An 18,442-nucleotide genomic window follows, 5' to 3' on the forward strand; every position below is an offset into this window, starting at 1 on the left:
TGCAGGTTCCTTTCCTTTGTTTAATTACCCTAGGAGCCTAGTTCCTCCATTTACACAAATGGGGCACACAAACAGGTAGATGCTTAAGTAGAAGTGAGAGGGATAACAACATTTCTTTCTGGATGAAACTAACACTGACAAAAAAAAAAAAGCCCCCTCCCCTACAAAAAAAGGAAAAAAAGAGGAATCATGACCAGGCCTGGTCTCTCATGAGATGCTGGGAGTCATTGGCAGAAGAAGATGGGCAGTTTCTTGCTGCTGAAAAATGTCAAGTCAATCAGTTTCCACACAGCCTCTTTGAGCTTCTTGTTCCTCATGCCCTAGATGAGAGGGTTCACTGCTGGAGGCACCACTGAGTACAGAACGGCCACCACCAGATCCAGAGCTGGGCAGGACATGGATGGGGGCTTCAGGTAGGCAAACATGCCCGTGCTGACAAACAAGGAGACCACAGCCAGGTGAGGGAGGCACATGGAAAAGGCTTTGTGCTGGCCCTGCTCACAGGGAATCCTCAGCACAGCCGTCAAGATCTGCACCTAGGCCAGAACAATGAACACGGAACCCCCACAAGCTACACAGACACTAACCACAGTAACTGCAGCTTTGCCTGAGGTAGGAGTCAGAGCAGGAGAGCCTGAGGAGCTGGGGAACTTCACAGAAGAACTGGTCCACAATATTACCGTCACAGAGTGGGAGTGAAAATGTGTTTGCAGTGTGCAGCACCGCAGAGAGAAAGCCACTGCCCCAGGCAGCTGCAGCCATTTTGACACAAGCTCTGCTGCCCAGGAGGCTCCCATAGTGCAGGGGTTTTGCAGATGGCAATATAGGCCATAAGAGTGAGAAGAAAATATTCTGCTCCAATGAAGAAGAAGAGAAAAAAGACCTGGGCAGCACATCCTGAGTAGGAAATGGCCCTGGTGTCCCTGAGGGAATGGGCCATGGATGTGGGGACAGTGGTGGAGATGGAGCCAAAGTCCAGGATGGAGAGCTTGAGAAGGAAGAAGTACATGGGGGTGTGGAGGTGGTGGTTGCAGGCTCTGGCTGAGATGATGAGGATGTTGCCCAAGAGGGCAGCCAGGTAGATGCCCAGGAAGAGGGAGAAGTGCAAGAGCTGCAGTTCCCGTTTGTCTGCAAATGCCAGGAGGAGGAACTCAGTGAGGAAGCTGCTGTTGGACATTTCCTCCCTCTGGCCACGGGGGACTGTCTGTGGAGGAAAAGGTATTGAGAAGCTAAGATGGACTTTCTTGAGCAAAGTACATTCCATTGCATACAGAAACCCTCCACATTGCCTTTCCATCTCTAGAGGACCTTCTGTCAGTTCCCTAGCTTGAACTCCAGTTTGTGTGCACCATGAGGATCAGCGACCTCTGCCCGTGGGCAACAGAGGATTTAGTCCTGCTCTATAGCTGTGACTACATGGAGGTGGCAGTTCCTGGGGATGGAGGCCCTGAGTTGAGTGAAGGGGAGTTAGTCCAGTGACCCAGTGCGTATAATCTCATTTACCACCACGAAAGATGAAATAAGCAGCATGCCCAGCTGCTCCTTAGAGGAAAGAGGAAGGGATTGATCTCCTCCTTTCCCCTCTTGGGCAGATTTGTCTGTGTTGGAATCAATCACCATCAGCCCTCTTTCAAGGCAAGGGAAGGCACAGGCGGCCCAACCCCTTGCAGAGGGCTTTGTCCCTGACCTCACACCAATTTACCAGGTGCACTATTTTTCCAGGCTCTATATGGATAACAGAGGGTGAGACACCCTAACCTTCCATAGGTGAAGGTTCAGCATTTTCACACCCTGCTCTCCAGGAAACGAGGGGCAGCAGATGAGTCTAGCTGGACACTTCTTTAGTTTTCAGATGCCTCCATCACATGATGTTTTCAACGGTAGAAATCTTTGACTTTTCTCTTGCTCTCCATGTGAGCACTAGTGAGTCATTAGAGGCAAAAAGGCTCCCTGTCACCTAGTGCAGCCTCAGCAGAGCTGGTCTGCTCATTAGTCTTGTTGCCAGCTGCCCTGTGCTTGCCCCTCTCTCAGCTAGAGGATGATTGCACTCACATATTCCTCTGAAAAAGAATCTAGACTGTGCTGAGAACAGAGGAGACCAGTTTCCAAGTGCAGACCTCTGAAGTCCTCTCTCTTTCTTAGTCCAGATGGGAAGAGAATGTTAGAGAGGGTTGGGAAGGGCTCCTGACTCAGATGACCAAACCAAAGACTGCCAGCTATCAGAAGGACCCTGCAGGAGAGCTGTGCTGCTCTGGAGTGCTGCTCACAGCCTGCCAGGACACCCCAGGGAAGAAGTCAGGTGTCCTGAAGGTGGGTCTCCTTAGGAGGGAGGGGGCTCATTCCCCAGCCCCATGCACTGCATTGCCCAGAGCTCCACTGCTTAGAAAGGCGGTTGGGCATCTCACTACCATGAAGATGCCTCCCTGGAAGGAACCCCAGGGTCAGTAGCTGAACTGCAGCTGCACCCCACTCCCATTATCCCCACAGATCCTGAAAACAGAAACACAAGCAGCCCAGACAGCTGGAGAAACAAGGAGCGTCATCATGATCCTCCTACAGAAGGAAGCAAGGAGAGAGAGAGAGAGAGAGAGATAGATGGGCATGTACACCTTTGCCTAGGTGTACATGCCACCTCCCAGATGGTGACATTGCAGGCCAGTCCCTCTCAGCCCCTTTGTCGTGCAGCAGGAAATGGGCATGTCACAGGAGAGAGGCACCTCTCCTCTGCTGCAGGTCTGGCGGCAGAGGAAGCGACTCATGCCCTGGACCCCACAGCCTTGAGGGCAGAGCGCTCTGTTGGGTGGGACGAGAGACAAGGGGGCTTGTTCAGAGGAAGGCATCTGCACTGCAGAGGCCAAAGGGCATTGCCTGAATCTCCTCTCCCACCATGTTTCTGTTAGTCTCTGTTAGTCATTTCCCCTCCCTCCCTGACTCCATCTCCACCGCCTTGACTTGTTCCTGCTTGGAGCTCTTTCTCTGTCCCTCTGTCTTTTCCCTAGCAGTGCTCATGGGCCTCATCCCACCCTCTGGGCATGTCGTTCTGCCCTACAGAAACCTCCTGGGCAGGACACTTTCCAGGAGCATCTCTGCTTTTGCAGCTGCTAAGGAGCAGCTCAGAAAAGCTCTGAGGAGAATGATGATAACTGCAAAGGTGATGGTGGTGCTACCTGTGTTGGGGTGGGGGTAGAGGGAATGAAGAGGCTTTCTCAGGACCCTCACAGACCTCTTGATCGTTCAAAGTAACATTTTAGGAGTCTCATCCCCATGTCTAAACCCCCCTAACCTGCTTCCGTTTCCCCTCTGCCAGTGGTAGAAAACAGACATCGCAGACTGAGAAAAGCTTCTTCCCTTTCAGGTACCCAGTGACTCATCCTTCCTTTTGAAAAGTCCCCATCTGGAAACGTCCTCATGGTGAGTTAGAGCTGGGAGCAGCCCTGACCTATGGAGAACGAACCTGCCCTATTGGAGGTCACTCCTTCCACCCAGAGCTTCTCCCTGCTGCACCTGGGGAGTTCCCTGGCCAGGCTGAGCACTGACCCTTGCAGGCAGCAGTCACTGCCCCAGGCACACAGTACCCCGGGCTGCAGACACACTGCTCTGAATTGCAGCCCCATGCAGATATGTGTGCACACGCTGGCTTCATACACCTGAGGCCATCCCTAGGAGAAGGTAATGGTGAGGCAGGGAATCCCTGCTCTGCAGCACATCCTCCTCCTCCACATCACAGAAACCACAATAGCCATCCTGGCAGATCCTCTGTGGGAGCTGTGGGAGGTGCCAGGCTTAGGAAACCCCTCTAGGAAGCACAGCTGCCTGGCCATGCAGCCAGAGACTTACTGTGGTAAGGGCAGTGAAGATTTCCTCTCCAATGAGCTCTCAGCTGTCCCCCCACTCCAGACTGCCCTTAACTTCTCTCTGAGGTGCTCACCTCATCTGGGCACCTGCAGGCGGTGCCCCGAGCCCTGCTGCTCTTTGCAGAGGAGCTGCCCCTGGACTGAGCAGCTCTCTGCACAGCCTGCCAGGTCACCATGAGCTCTCCCAGTCCCAGGAGCCTGGTCCAGCTCAGCAGCAGAGGCACCGCCAAAGGCGTGACTTTCTCTGCCCCACAGGCTTTCTCGAGATGTCCCCAGGGGCTCCAGGGCTGACAGCTCCTGAAAGGCAGCAGGGTCCCTCCTGGGGAACGTACGTTCAACTAGGCTAAAGTAATCACCTATCTTCCCTCTCTAACCTGTGGAGGGAGCAGTGGAGTCCAGCAGTGTGATTTCTCCTATCAGAGCATCATTGTCTAAGAGAGGTGGAACTGTCCCCCTCTGCAAATCCCTATTCCTCCCCAGCTATTAGGCAGGGCATGCACAAAGTGATAGGGAGAGGTTTGCTTTCCCATGTAGGGCAGTGATTCAGATGAGTCAACACAGGTGTCTCTTCTTTGGTGAGAGGCTTTGGGGCAATCCAACTCCCTCCTGTGCATGCCACAGACCCAGGGGAGGTAGGATTCCTCTTCCCTCAATTCAGGTGGGCACAAAATGTGTGCTCCTTGACTAAGCTCCCATTCTGATCAAGGGAGATGGAGGGGAGGAGTCACTTGCTCACACACAAACACCTGGTGACATTTGAGGTGCCAGAGGTGATCCAAGACATGTTCAAATGTCTTCCAGCTCCTATGGAGCAATTGTGAAAGACCCACATCCTTCCAGAGCATCAGCCATGGCCTGGGGAAGGCTGGAGGGGAACTGTCCTTGGTGACCTGAAATGACACCAGAGGTAGAGGTTTAGGGCATCTGAGCGTGCCTTAATCAACCAGATCCTGGCAGCCTGCAGACCTACTCAGCGGACCAAATGGAGGAGTGCACCATAAGGAGAGCGAGGTGTCTCTCTAGGCTCCATCAACTGCATTTCTTAGAGCCCAAGTTACTGCAAAGCTAAGACAAGTGTTCCATCTCTGCATTGCAGAGTCCTACTTTAACTCAGGGCTCTCATGTCAATAAGGAATAAAAAAAGGCTTCTAGTGCTGTGTCAGGCAGTTGGGGTGCCCAGCACAACCCCTGGAAAATACAGCACAGGACCGACAGGAACACCATGCCCTTTTGGATGGGTGCTGGAGAGACTCCCCAGGGCATCTCAGAGGGGTGAGATGCCTGTATGTCAGGAACTGAATGCCAACACCACGGGGCAGAGGCAAGACCCATCCCATCTATGTCCAAAGGTGCTGCAGGAATGGGAGGCACTTCACATCAGCATCTCCACTCATGCACCCATGTTCTCACACCCTTATGGTTCTCCTCTCCCTGAACCTCACTCAGCCACCTGATGACAGGAACAGGGAACATGCTAACCATGATCACAGTGTAGCTGGATCTCAGGCTGCCCACCTCCAGGGATGTTCTCAGCAGCACCTACTCCTTCCTAGAGATTGGCTTCATTTCTCTTGCAGGCCCAATGGGGCTGCAGAGACAGCTCAAGCAGAAAACTGCCTCCTGCCATAGTTGCGCAACCAGGCGCTGTCTCTGCCTGGCTTTGGGGACTGCAGGGTTTGCTCTCTTAGCGGGAACCTCCTTTCATCATGACGTTGTCCTGTGGCCTTAAGTCCAGCATGTCTCTGCTCCAAAATGGGGCCTTAGCATACACAGGGTGCTTGGCTTTGGGCAACAGGTTTCGCCATGGCAATTCTGTGCTCAGCCCTGGTGCCACGGCTGAGGTTCTGCAGCCCAAATGTACACAACTGCATTCAGCCTGGGCACAGGCAGGAGGAGCTGAAGCTCTGTGCGTGGTCCCAGAAGTGCTGGCATTGTGGGCATGACTGATTTGTGGTAGGATCACTCACAGGGCTTGGGGTGCTGCAATGGATGGACAGAAGCTCTTCAGGAAAGCCAGGCAGGAAAGAGGAGGAGGGGAACTGCCCTCTGTGTGAAGGAGCAGCTCAGATGTGTGGAGCTCCTCGATGGGAGGGGTTACAGGCTGCGTGAATGCTTACGTGTGAGGATCAGAGGAGAGGCCAGGAAGGGTGGCATTGCGGAAGCAGTTACAAACCACTGCAACAGGGTGAGGAAGTGAACAAAGTGTTCTTTAAGCAACCTGAGCAAGTCTCCAGAGCAATGAGCCTAGTCCTTGTGGGGGATTTTAGTCTCCCTGGCATTCCCTGGAAGGGCAACACAGCAGGGTGCAAACGGTCCAGGAGGCACCTGGTGGATAGTAGGACAATTTCTTAGCCCAGCTGCCAGGTGAGTCACCTGGATCTGCACTTGCAAGCACAGAAGACCTGCTTGGAGATGTGATACTCAGGGGCAGCCTTGGTTGCAGTCACCATGAAAATAGGACCATCTCCAGTCCTGAGGGGAATTTACAACGGAGAGTCGCAGGGTTCAGACCCTGGACATCAGTCAGGCAGACTTTGACATATTCAGGGCACCGGTAAGAGGGATCCTGTGGGAAGCAGCTCTGACCAGCAAAGGAGCTCAGGCAAGCTGGCAGGTCTCTGAGGACAGCCTCCTTCAAGCACTAGAATGGTCCATCCTGACAGTCAGGAAAACAAGCATTCATCTCAGGCGATGGCTTGGCCACACAAGCAACTCAAGACTGAGCTCCACAGCAAAAGAGCAATAAACAGGGAGAGGAAGCAGGGACAGGTTACAAAGAAGAAGAAATTTAGGAATGCTATCGAGGCATGGCATTAAGAAAAGCAAACCTCCCCTAGAGCCGACAGTTGCAAGGGACATCACAGGCACCAAGAAGAGCTGATACTGCTTCATTAACAGTAGAACAGAGACGAATAAACAAGGAAAACGTGGGCTCACTTCTGAATGGGGCAGAGAATTTAGGGAGAGTAGATGCAGATAGGTCTGAGGTACTGAAAGTCTTCTTTGCCTCACTCTTTGCTGGCAGAGCCTTCCAAGCCTTTGTGCCTAGAGTCAGGACTCCAGGAAGAAAACAACATCCGTTAGCAGAGGAGACTCAAGTCAGGGGTGTGGAGCAAACTCAGTCCTGAAGAGTCCATGGGACTGGAGGAGCTGCATCCAAGGATGCTGAGGGAACAGGCCAAGGTCACAGTGAGGCCGCTCTCTGTCATCTTTGAAAGGTCATGGAGATCCTGAGACTGATGAAAAGCAAATGTATGCATCTCCAAAAAGCCCCAAAGGGCGAGCCAGGGCTTAGTTCCCCTGTTTAACCTCACTTACATGAGGACCTCTTGCGTAGGCAGTGTCAATGTCATCAACATGATCGATACAAGGCATGGTTCCCCATCCTAAAGTACCCATGGGTAAAATGGGCCAGACAAAGGGTGGTCTCACCAAAACTCACCCCTTGAGTCCTCCCATGGCATGGACACTGCTGATTTCCCTCTCCAGAGAGTGGATGAGGCTGAACCCACTTCTAGGGTGAGAAGCCACAGGCCTGTGGACCTCTCAGATGGCTCTTCCTGGCAGTCCGCTCGCTGCCTGCTTTGGTATAGTTGGTGCTTTTCCGTCACCTCTGCTCCTCCCCCACACACACACGGGAGTCATTCAGATGCAAGCATTTCATAAAAGAGGGACATCAAGGCCCCTATGAGAGCCAAGAGCAAATTGTGCCATCCTAAGCTCTCTGGAGGGAGCCAGAAAGGTTGTAATAAGCACCAGGAAAATTCCGGAAGCCCAAGACTTCTGAAGGGCCAGTGGGTCACAGCTGAGAGGCAGCGCTGACCAGTGGGTTAGAGGGTTGTGCAGAAGGCAGTGAGAAACACACATGTTTGAGCCCAGACAATTTAAGGAAATTATGTCTGTGGGTAGAGGGGGAGGAGTTGAGTCCCAGGAACATGGCAGGGCTGAAGGCCTCTCACCATATGAGCGATGATAGAGACATTTCCATCTGGCATGTATGCCTTAGCCTGGGAGATGGGGAATGCATGCCGCTGGGGGCATGGGTGGGACAGAGCTCCATCATGCCCAAAGAGCTGACCTGTCTCTCTTTCTCGCCTTCATGCCCCACACTGAGGCTGGACCTCAGGAAACACCTATGAGCCTGGAGGATGTGTGAACCTCCTGGAGTGAGGTCCCACTACAGCAGGGGAAGCAGGGAGAGACTGCTGAAAAGTGAGGGAGATCTGGAGTGAAAAAAGTCAAAGTAAGGTGAGCAACTGGGATGATCCCCTTGGTCATTCATACTGGTTCACCAGTCTCATTCTTGTCCTTCCTGTGTTTAGGAATGATTTCCATGAATGTTTGCTCCAAAACCTTCCCAGGAACTGAGGTAAGGCTGACAGGCTTGTAGTTCCCTGGATCTCCCTTGATGCCCTTCTTGCAAATAGATGTGACATCTGCCTTTTACCAAGCATCAGGAACCTTCCTGATCACTCTCGCCTTTCCAAGATAATTGAGGGTGGGCTTGCAATGACATCAGCCAACTGTCCAGCACATGCAGAGTCATCACATCTGGTCCCATAGGATTGTCACATATGCCTCCTTTCACAATCCCCTTGGCTCCTTCACTGTCCCAGGATCCTACATCAAGGGGAAAGAAGATAGTCAAACAGAGGGTCATGCAACAGATTCCCTGATCAAGTCACTGTCAAGTAGCTAACTTTATCCATCTGCTCAGCTTTCCTTTCCACATCCTCCCAGCTGCCTCCTTCCCCACACCGTAAGGAGTTTGGAACTCCCCGCTGCCCATATCCACTCACACACAACCTTCTGTTCCCCAAAGCCTTCCCCTGTAATGGTCAGTAGAGAAGAAACACAAGGCTGCAAAAGGAAAGGCTTGGGGACTTCTCTCCTTCTAGTCATTGGGACAGTCTTCCTTCAACATCTTACTCTCACTGCCTTCCACAGAAAAACCCGAAGAGGCAATGGTCAAGTTACCATTCTGAGAGTAAACTTGAGGCTTCATTTGGAAGGCTTTCTTCCCCTCTTGTCATACTGATACTCTGTACTCATATTCATACTCTCTGGCCTGTGGTCTCAACCATGAGGACTCCTGATACATTTTCCTGTGGGAATTCCTTTTCCCACAGGAAATAAAGGAGTGTGTAAGTGGCAGGGAAGGTTCATTTTTGAAACCCAAACTGATCATTCCAAGAGAACAGTCAGGACCCTAAAACTGTGCTGTCTGCAGGTTAAGCCATTGTTCACACTTTGGCTGTCACAAAGAAGTGAGACATTCTAGCTGGCTTCAAACTCCATGTCACGGCACTGCAAAGGTGTCAAAGAGAAAGAGCCCTGATTTAGAGACCTCCCATGGAAAAGAAAACCATTCACAGGTGGTAAGGAAAGACTGCAAAGCAAACTTCTCCCAAGCCACTGGCAGCATCATTACATTCTCTTCCAGAGACCCGCTGCTCCCCCGTCCACTTCACAGCAACCCACTCTAGCATCTTCAGCAGCCTTTCAGCAGCCTGTTATCAGTGAACTGATGCATCTCTGCTGAATGTGATTGCTGAACAATCACAGCTGTGACATCCCAGTGCACCAGCTGCAAGGCTGCAGCTGGACGCAGCCAACTCTGCAGCACTAGCTCAGATCTACTCCGAAGGCCATCAGAAGCAAGGACCAGAAGATGCTTTGGCACTACACCCAGAAGGGGTTATTGGTATCTCTCATCGGAGCCCGTGGGATTGTGGATGTTGAACATCTGGCCCAATGAGCTATTGGAAACCAGTATCTCTTCTGTGAGTTTGGCTCCAGAAAATGAATTGTCCCAAGCTTGAAAACAAGTATCCAAGCTGCCTGACAAGCTCAGAAGACTTTGCATCTTGTTTAAGTTTGGCACCCTTCTCCATCTGAAGCAAGGTAGGGACATTTGACTTTTTAAATCACAGTTTCCCAAGACCGCTGTTTCTGGTATTTCAGTGGATGTTATGGATGGCCTAGGGCTCTTACATGGACAAAAGAATGAAATATATGGGAAGAAAAGAAAGTGAAAAGAAGGTGTGTTCCCATAAAGCAAGATTTTGTCATAAATTTGCACTCCATGTTAGAATATAACTTCTTACTTGCAGAGCTCAAGCTTAATGCCACCTTCTTACTACACTGAAAATCAAATGTTTTCCTGTTCCTATCAAGAGACTCTAATCACAGCCACATTTTACAGCTAGCAGGAGCCAGTGGAGGTTTCTCCCACAGCTGTCCTTGGAGCAGAAGGAAAGAATCACTGGGGACATGTAGAACTGGCAGCTTAGCCACTAATGCTGATACACAGAAGCTATAAAAAAAAATTTGAAATTAGTTTTGGATCAAATTAACAATGATAATTTGGTGAACCCAGTCCTCTTCTCTGGTTCACAAACCTGAAACCTTTAAATTGCAGAAATGAGAAGGAATTAACCTTAAATATGGAAATGTACCTTAACCACAAGGGCCCTCATCTGCTGTACTTCTTTCACCACTCAGAGGAGCACTTAACACTTTCAGTGTGGCGATTCTGGAGAAAATCAAAACCTGTGGACTGTCAACGGAAGACTGTGCTTTGGAAAAGGCAAAGGACCACTGTAGGAACATTCATCCCCATCAGCTGTCTACACCACCCTACAGCAGGATTTCATATGTCAAACATGGACCAGTCCAAAGAACCCAAATTGTTTCAAAGGGAGACACCCTTCCTAAAGCCCCACCTACAAAGATCTCCAGAAAAGTGGTGGAGGCTGTGATCTTTAGCAGCTCATCCAGACTATGGCATTCCCAGTTTGGCGTCTCTGTCAAACCTCACATGCATCAGTCCCTTGTGGCTGACTCCCTGCCCAGGGCACCAGCCCAGACGTAACCCAGAGCAGATCCCCGTCCTGCTTGCACCCACCAGGGCACTGTGGAGGCCCTACCAGGTGTCTACACTGGGAAGCTGCAGAGGAGCCCCCTGATATCACAGGCCCTGGCATCATGGGGACCATCTCTGTTCCCCATTACTTGGCAATGATGGGGGAGATGGTTGGAGCTGTGCCTGTCCACACACTTCCTGCTGTTGGGGGGCCTAGGGTGTAGTGTGTGGCACTCCCCTCCCCACGCTGAGACCCCCTGGGCAGGGAACCAAAGGGTAGAGGAAGGAGAGGAGGGAGATGGGGCAGACATGGAGGGCACATCCCTTCCCAGAATTAGCGCCATCCCCAGAGGCCTCTGAACCCCTCCTACCCTCCCAAGTTTGCTTGGTTCACTGACTGGTTCAGGCCCATGGACATGAGCTGACCTCGTGATAAGTTCCTAGGTGGGTTGCTTCTCCTCCCTGGGTCACACTGGCTCTCAAAGGGCAGTTGTGCCCAGAAGGGACATGGTAGGGATGCAGCCACCTGCAGTGTGTGCAGACTTTGTACCTGCCCTCCTGCTGGCAATGAGATCATTACACGTACCCTCCAGACACTGAGGTTTGCATCACCCTATTGGACCTTTGTTAAATTGGACGTGCACTGCTTGTTCTTGAAGCAGAAAAAAACCTCAGTGAAAGATTTACAGCAGGACTCAGAGCAACTGGCTATTCTAACCTGTTGTAATTCATATGATGGAGACAGAGCAAGAGCATGAATTAAATGGTGGTGGGGCAGGACCAAACCCTAATCTGGCCTCCAAAGTACCTTTTGACACTGCAAAAGCATCTGTGCTGGATTTTTTAATTGATCAGGAGACAAAACACCCCTTTACCTCCTTCAGCATAATCCAAGAGATTCTCAGGAGCCCTGTAAATCTGCAGCACTGCATGAAGAGCTGGATGTGTGAGGATATAATGCCCTATTCTGTCTCAATATTTTTTTTAGCCTAAGATGAAATTCTACAAATTAGGAGCAATGGGGATGAGTGGGAGGCTGCTGAAATTTAATCATTTGCCCATCAGATAGGTTCTCTTCCTGATGATTTCCTGTGGATAGGAAAGGAAGGCAACTGATTGTGAGGCCAGTATTGTTTGTTTTCTTATGCCGCTTGATGAAGGAGGCTGTTTTACAAGAGCTAAGCATTAACATTGGTCAATTACCTGAGTCTAAAAGCATGCAGGCAAAACCCTACTATGGTTCTTGGCAATTCATCACAGCAGGAGTCTGTGTCATACTTTTGCCTCAGAGGGGAGCGTGCCTGTGGCCCAGAGGACAAGGACTATGAGCTTCCTCAGCTAATGCTACTGTATCATCATCTATCTGCATAGTATGTGTCTATCTACTCTTTTCCCTGATGGCAGTGAAAACTTGGGAGTTTCCATCTTCCCTGATGGCAGTGAAAACTTGGGAGTTTCCATCTTCTCTAGCTCCTTATTCCAAATCATAAGCTGCACCATAAGTTGTGCTAACATATTTGTGCAGCCATATGGAAAATAGATAAGTAGTTGTATCTAAGTTAAAAGTATCATTTGATTCAGGTACCCTGCTGAAAATGGGTAAAGAGCTCAAGTCTACCTCCACCTGCTTGCTTATCAACATTCTGAGCAAAGAAAATATCTGTCACGCTGTATGCAGTGAAAAAAGAGGCAGTAGGGTTTGGGGTAAAAATATACACAAAACATGTATATCCATCAAATCCTTACCTGAATGAGGACAAGTTCGAAACTCTCAAATTCAGGCTAACCACATAGGCCAGAAGAGTAAACTGAATAAGTAGGCTTGTGTTTGCTAAAGCATTAACCTCTTCTAGCAGTACTTAGGGTGAAGGGATGAATTTCATTTGAACAGAAGTGTTATTGCAAAATACACTTAGGCTGCTTAGATTAACAGCCCAAAGGAGCTGGGTCCTTAGAGCATAGTAATCTAGCATATCCTTGACATTTACATTTCAACACTTCCCCTCTGATAAATGGCTTAAAGCATCCCTCAAATAACCTATTGTGGATGAGAGCCAGTGCCATTGTTTGATTTCAACTCAGTGCTAGGGGTGCAGAAAAGACAAAAATCTGGAGCTACATGCCCAGAGAATACCCTGGAGGGAGGGCAAACGGGCAGACAATACCCAGGGATTGGCAGCCTTCCATTCACCCCCAACAGTGTCACTTGTCTTGGGAATCAGCCTGTCACCTGAATAGCTTTCTCAGAGCATTTTGCATGTCCTCGTTCCGAAAGGTATAGATAATCGGGTTCATCAGAGGGGTGATAGCCGTGAAGAAAACTGACACAACTTTGTCTGCAGCTAAACTCTTGGCTGGCCGGAGATAGATGAAAATGCAGTGTCCTAGGAAAAGTGTCACCACTGTCAGGTGAGCAGCACAGGTAGATAATGCCTTGTGTTGCCCTTCTGAGAGATGGTTCCTTAGTGACACCAATATGACCACATAGGAAGTCACCAGCACCAGGAAGCAGACCACAGAGATGAGGCCTGAGTTGGAGACAATGAGCATTTCGAAGACCTGGGTGTTCACGCAGGCCAACTTGATGACCAAGGGGACATCACAAAAGAAGTTGTCAATGGCACTGGGACCACAGTACGGGAGATTGAGGGTCAGGGCAGTGAGGGCCACAGAATGTATCAGCCCTCCCATGCACATGGCTGCAGTGAGCTGGAGGCACATCTTCTGGCTCATGATGGTGCCATAACGCATGGGGTTGCAGATTGCTATGTAGCGATCATAGGCCATGATGGTGAGGAGAAAGATCTCTGTGCAGGCAAAGAGGTGGAGGAAGAACATCTGTGCCATGCACTCCGCAAAGGAGATGCTCTTCTTGTCCACCAGGAAGTCAGCCAGCATCTTGGGCATCACCACCGAGGAGTGACAGACGTCAATGACAGAGAGGTTGCTGAGGAAGAAGTACATGGGACTATGTAGCTGCTGGTCATGTGCAATCATGAAGATGATGAAGATGTTGCCCAAAATAATCAGCACGTAGATGACCACAAAGAAGGTGAAGAGGGCCAGTTCTACAGCATGATTGCTGGTGAGGCCTGAGAGGAAGAACTCACTCACTGTGGAGTGATTCTGCCACGCCATGTTTACTGCTGCCTTGCACCTAGGAGAAAGGACGTGGTGAAAGGAGAATTAAATTTATGGTAGGAGAGTACAGAACATGATGGCAATCATACAAATTTGAGCTATATGGAGGAATAAAGACAGAACAGGGTGAAGCCTAGTAGTTTCACCTGAAAGGTGATGCCTAATATTAGCAGAAGTATTTGAGCTTGAAGAACAAGTGAGTACTGTAACGGGTTTTCAAGGGGGACTGTGGGATTTCTTCAGTTTCCAGACAAAGCAGTGCAAACTGACTTACTTGTCTGACTTAGTCAAGAGCTATCAGATAGCAGAAAGAATTGCCTCCTGGTGGAATGTATCTCAGGATCCATCTTTCCTGATCTCAGGTGTCTAGTCTAAGCTACCTGTTTGCAATTGTCAGACATAAAATGCATGAATCTATGCCTGCAGTTATTTCTCTTACTTCACTGTAGAGGAAACCAAATGATTAGTGGAAGACTTCTGTGTTGGTCATTTCAGTTTAGTGAGATGACATCTGAATAGACGTCAGTGAAGTCACTGCTAGCTTCTTCATAGATGTGATTGACTAGGGATTTAGGCTTTCACTAAAAAACCTTTTTTAGACCTTAAATACTTGTTGCTACTGTTTGCTGAGTCTTGTCTGGCTTTCCAACCTCTTCCCTAAAGAACACCCAGCACAGTCTCCAAGAGTGGTATGACACTTTCTTTTCCTGCTAGATTTCCCAGCTACAGCCTTGCTTGGGGAGAACAGACTCACCTGGTTTTCAGTCAGGAACCAGTCAGAAACCTTAGTTGCTTGATGCTTATATGTTTATGAGGAATCAAGCAATGCAACATCTGCAGTCACAAATTCAGTGACCTTGAATATCTGTGCTCATTCCATATTCTAGTTTTTCTGTGATTTTATTTTCATTTTGAAATGAAAATTTAAAAGTTTTGGCAAAATAATTGAAAGTACAGATGCATAAACACAAATCTTGTCTTTGGAATAGAAGTGAGACGAGGACATTGAATAAGAACCCTGTCCAACAAAGGAGAAAGCTTTTTTACAGTGCATGGTTCAGAATGATCTTACAACAAAAATTACGTAGGAAATGGCAGGACATGTCAAAGTTCCCCACTTCACTAAAATGGAGCCATCGCTGAGTATGAACCCATGGTTCTTGTATTTAGAAATGGATGTCACTGTGGTTTCTTTCCTGCTGATACACCGAGCTTCTGAAAACGGCTAATTGAGCACCTGAATGATAGCTACATTTGTAACACTATATAGATGCTCCAGAAATGGCTGAATGAATACCCAAAAAGTGGTCTGTTACAAGTGGAGCCACAAGCCTGTAAAATGAAGATTTGCACTAGTATTTTCACTTGCCACATCTCCCAGAACTAACATTTTCATAGGGCTCTAAAGTTGCCAAGAACATGCATAGAGGCTCCTGTCTTCATTTAGGGTCTGCTGAGAGACAGATACTGATGTCTCCAAAGACACCTGCTAGAATTAAATGCCTGATTTGCTCCTGTACTGAAGGTATTAGAAAAACAACTGAAAAGGAACCAAATTAAAGTGGTGTTCTCCTTCCAGTCAATGTCTCAACCCCTTCTCCCCGCAACAAACCCAAAAGGAAACAGAGTAGGAAGGAAAGGTGAGCTTACTTATGTAGTTTCCAGTGGTGCCCGGAAAAAGAATGATTGTGAGTTGAATTCCAGTGCTTTTTCTCCATAAAAGAAAAAGTAATTTTTGGTCTAAAAAGTGGAGATGGATAAACAAATTTCTTTTTTTATCGGCATCCATAAATTCCTCTAGCCAGAGGAAATGATAATTCCTGCAACTGAACAGGCCAAGTTGGTTTTGGTTTCGATTTTTTTTTTTCAGTCCCTCTAATATACCCAAGTTATCTTGAGCAGATGGCCCGCTCGTACTGGAAGATTGTCCTGATATTTAACTAGTGCAAGCCTTTACTTTAAAAAACAGAACCAAAACCAAAAATAATTTATTAATTGATTACTTTATGAACAATGCAAAAATCAAAATAGAAACTGAACTTCCTGCCTACTTCCAAAGCATTCCTGTCAATATGAAGAAAACATGCCCCCAAACCAGAAGTTGAAGCTTAACACTGACAAGATAAACAGGGATGTAGAGGTGACTTACACCTTCAAGCCTCCTCTGTAACAGCTAGTCTGGAGAGCAAGAACTTGTGGTTCTCAATTACTCTCAACACCAAGTACAGAACCTTTTGTGCTCTGATGAAGTCATAGAAAACTGATAAAGCTTGGGCTGTGTACTTGTCAGAAAGATAGATTTGCAGCTTAAAGAACGTTAAATTCATGCCTTACTACTGAGTCACAAAGGGATTTGTTAAATCATCCTAGGTTGTTGACAATATAAGCTTCAGAAGAGATTTAATAAGTCCCTTGGTAGTAGAGCTCTGGGTCCAGTTGGTCACCCAGCAAATCTGTGTGGCTGTAGTAGCTCACACAATTGTTCAAAGTCTCTTTCAACAGCCTTTGGAGACAAAGAATAAACGTTCACCCATGCCACATAACTCACTTTGCCTTCTTAAAGGTGTTCTTAGTGAACTAATACCAAGTTTACACACAGAGAGCAGAATACAGCCCATGAGCTCTGCCGACATGACCTGGACTTAGGAAAGAGATCATGAAGTGAATGTGGATGAAGACTTGTGAATAAGAGCTGTCAAGCTGAAAATCTGCAAACTACAACCATCGCAAACTGAGTTAGCAGAAGCCCCAATAGAGAACTGACAAAGGATTGCTGCTTCAGACATTTGTCTTAAGGGATTTTCCTTTAAAAAAGAGAGAAATATTAATAAATAATATGCCTAATGAATGGAATTCAAGCATTATCTTGAATTATTATCAAGCATAATCCCATGCAGCAGTACAGGCTGGGGGCTGACCTGCTGGAAAGTAGCTCTGCCGAGAAGGACCTGGGAGTGCTGGTGGACAACAAGTTAAACATGAGCCAGCAGTGTGGCCTTGTGGCCAAGAAGGCCAATGGGATCCTGGGGTGCATTAGGCAGAGTGTTGCCAGCAGGTGGAGGGAGGTGCTCCTGCCCCTCTCCTCAGCCCTGGGGAGGCCTCACCTGGAGTACTGTGTCCAGTTCTGGGCTCCCCAGTACAGGAGAGACATGGCACTCCTGGAGAGAGTCCAGCGGAGGGCTACAAAGATAATTAGAGGGCTGGAGCACCTCTCCTATGAAGAAAGGCTGCAAGAGCTGGGCCTCTTGAGCCTGGAGAAGAGAAGACTGAGAGGCGATCTCATCAATGTCTACAAGTATCTGAAGGGAGGGTGTCGAGAGGATGAGGCCAGTCTCTTTTCCATTGTGCCCAGTGACAGGACAAGAGGCAACGGGCACAAACTGAACCACAGGAAGTTCCACCTAAACCTGAGAAAAAACTTCTTGACTGGGAGGGTGACAGAGCATTGGAACAGGTTGCCCAGAGAGGCTGTGGAGTCTCCTTCGCTGGAGATATTCAAAACCCGTCTGGATGTGATCCTGGGCAATATGCTCTAGGTGACCCTGCTTGAGCAGGGAGGTTGGACTAGATGATCTCCAGAGGCCAAAGTTAGCTCTCCTCAAGTCCAGCGTTGCCATCCTACTCATTGCCCTGCTCCGACTTGGCAGGATCCTGAACTCCACCATCTCACGGTCACTGCAGCCAAGGCTGCCCCCAACCTTCACATCTCCTACCAGTCCTTCTTGGTTTGTTAGTACAAGGTCCAGCAGCACACCTCTCCTCGTTGGCGTCTCCTCCACCTGTGTCAGGAAGTTATTAACAGTGCTCTGCAGGAGCCTCCTCGACTGTTTGTGCCTAGCTGTGTTCTCTTCTCAGCAGATGTCAGGGTGGCTGAAGTCCCCCATGAGAACCAGGGCCTGTGATTGTGAGACTATTTCCAGCAGCCTATAGAAGGCCTCATCAACTACTTCTTCCTGATCAGGTGGCCTGTAGCAAACACTCACAGCAATTTCAGCCTTGTTAGCCTGCCCTTTAATCCTTACCCATAGGCTCTCAACTCGCTCTTCATCCACCCCGAGGCAGAGCTCAATACATTCCAGTTGCTCTCTCACATAAAGAGCAACTGCACCACCTCACCTTCCTGGCCTAAAAAGCACATAGCCATCCCTGACAGCGTTCCAGTCATGCGAGCTATCCCACCATGTCTCTGCAATTGCAATGAGATCATGGCCCTGTGACCACGCACAGATCTCTAATTCTTCCTGTTTATTCCCCATGCTGTGTGTGTTGGTATACAGGCATTTCAGAGAGGCAATTGAGCATGCAGTTTTCCCAGGAGGGGTGCAAATGGATACCCCATAGTCATGTCCTGTGTGCACCTTCCTGGCTGCATGCACCCGCTGGAGGCATTCTGACTTGAGCGGTGTTTTACTGACTACCCTGTCTCTATAACTCTCCCCTTCCCCCATCTTTCCTAGTTTAAAGCCCTCCTTACCACACTGGCCAGTCTGTTGGCAAAGACACGCTTGCCCTGCTTAGTGAGGTGGATCCCATCTCTCCCAATCAGTTGTCGATCCTCAAACAAGGTCCCATGGTCATAGAA

General features: G+C 48.9%; 1 protein-coding gene and 1 pseudogene across 1 annotated transcript; both read right to left on the bottom strand.

Annotated features, from left to right (window-relative positions):
• Positions 1-224: 224 nt before the first annotated feature.
• On the bottom strand, positions 225-1,177 carry LOC138062992 (olfactory receptor 14A16-like; annotated as a pseudogene).
• An 11,768-nt stretch (positions 1,178-12,945) lies between these two features.
• LOC138063046 (olfactory receptor 4E1-like) lies at positions 12,946-13,857 on the bottom strand. The gene has a single exon (XM_068922749.1). It carries the CDS (start codon positions 13,855-13,857, stop codon positions 12,946-12,948), a length of 912 nt encoding a protein of 303 aa, XP_068778850.1.
• Between the last annotated feature and the right edge of the window lie 4,585 nt (positions 13,858-18,442).

The sequence above is a fragment of the Struthio camelus genome, chromosome 31 (assembly GCF_040807025.1).
Source record: "Struthio camelus isolate bStrCam1 chromosome 31, bStrCam1.hap1, whole genome shotgun sequence".
Classification (NCBI taxonomy): domain Eukaryota; kingdom Metazoa; phylum Chordata; class Aves; order Struthioniformes; family Struthionidae; genus Struthio; species Struthio camelus.